The 577-nt window shown below is 62.6% G+C and overlaps 1 protein-coding gene across 1 annotated transcript in view; it reads right to left on the reverse strand.

Moving 5' to 3' along the window:
* IL10RA (interleukin 10 receptor, alpha) overlaps positions 1 to 577 on the reverse strand; it is a gene marked incomplete at its 5' end in the record, with an annotated part of 2,424 nt that overhangs the window by 649 nt on the left and 1,198 nt on the right. The window contains 3 exon segments of the mRNA XM_010072471.1: positions 1 to 3; positions 5 to 297; positions 409 to 533. The exon segment at positions 1 to 3 is cut by the window's left edge and continues 649 nt beyond it. Of these exon segments, the coding sequence (XP_010070773.1) occupies positions 1 to 3; positions 5 to 297; positions 409 to 533 (421 nt within the window).

Below are 577 nucleotides of genomic sequence, written 5' to 3' on the forward strand. Positions count from 1 at the left end.
GGAGGAGCAGCCCAGCTTGGAGTAGTGGTGCAGGCAGATGCCGCTGTCGGTGCTGGTGCAGCTGCTGTCGGCTCTGCCCGTGCCCCCCAGCAGGCGCAAATGGTCCTCGGGCTGTGCTGGGAGCCTCCAGCCCTTCTCCACGGGCAGCTGGGCTGTGCTGGTGCCGCCGTTGGGGCTGCTGTCCTGCTGGGGATCCTTCTGGCACAGGAACAGCTGCTGGACGGGGTCCGTGTCCGAGCTCCCTGAGGATGAGGACTCCTGCTCCATCCAGAGTGAGCTCTGCTTTATGAAAGATTTCTGGGAGGGCGAGAAAAGAGGGCAGTGAGCCGTGCTTCGTCCCTGCTTCTTGCTTGCCTCTCCCAGTAGCTCCCCAACCTGCTCCCTCGCACCGGGTGCCGGGTGCCTTACCAGGACGGACGGTGGCCTCATGGGTTTCTTTATGTAGGTGCACGCCAGCAGAGCCCCCAGGACACCCAAGAACATCAGGGTGATGAAGAAGGAGCTGACAATGCTCAGGACAATCTCTGCACTCCCTGCAACAGAGGAATGCCCAGGTGAGGGGGAAGGCAGAGTCCTC

Source organism: Pterocles gutturalis, unplaced genomic scaffold (genome assembly GCF_000699245.1).
Source record: "Pterocles gutturalis isolate BGI_N339 unplaced genomic scaffold, ASM69924v1 scaffold20026, whole genome shotgun sequence".
NCBI lineage: Eukaryota > Metazoa > Chordata > Aves > Pterocliformes > Pteroclidae > Pterocles > Pterocles gutturalis.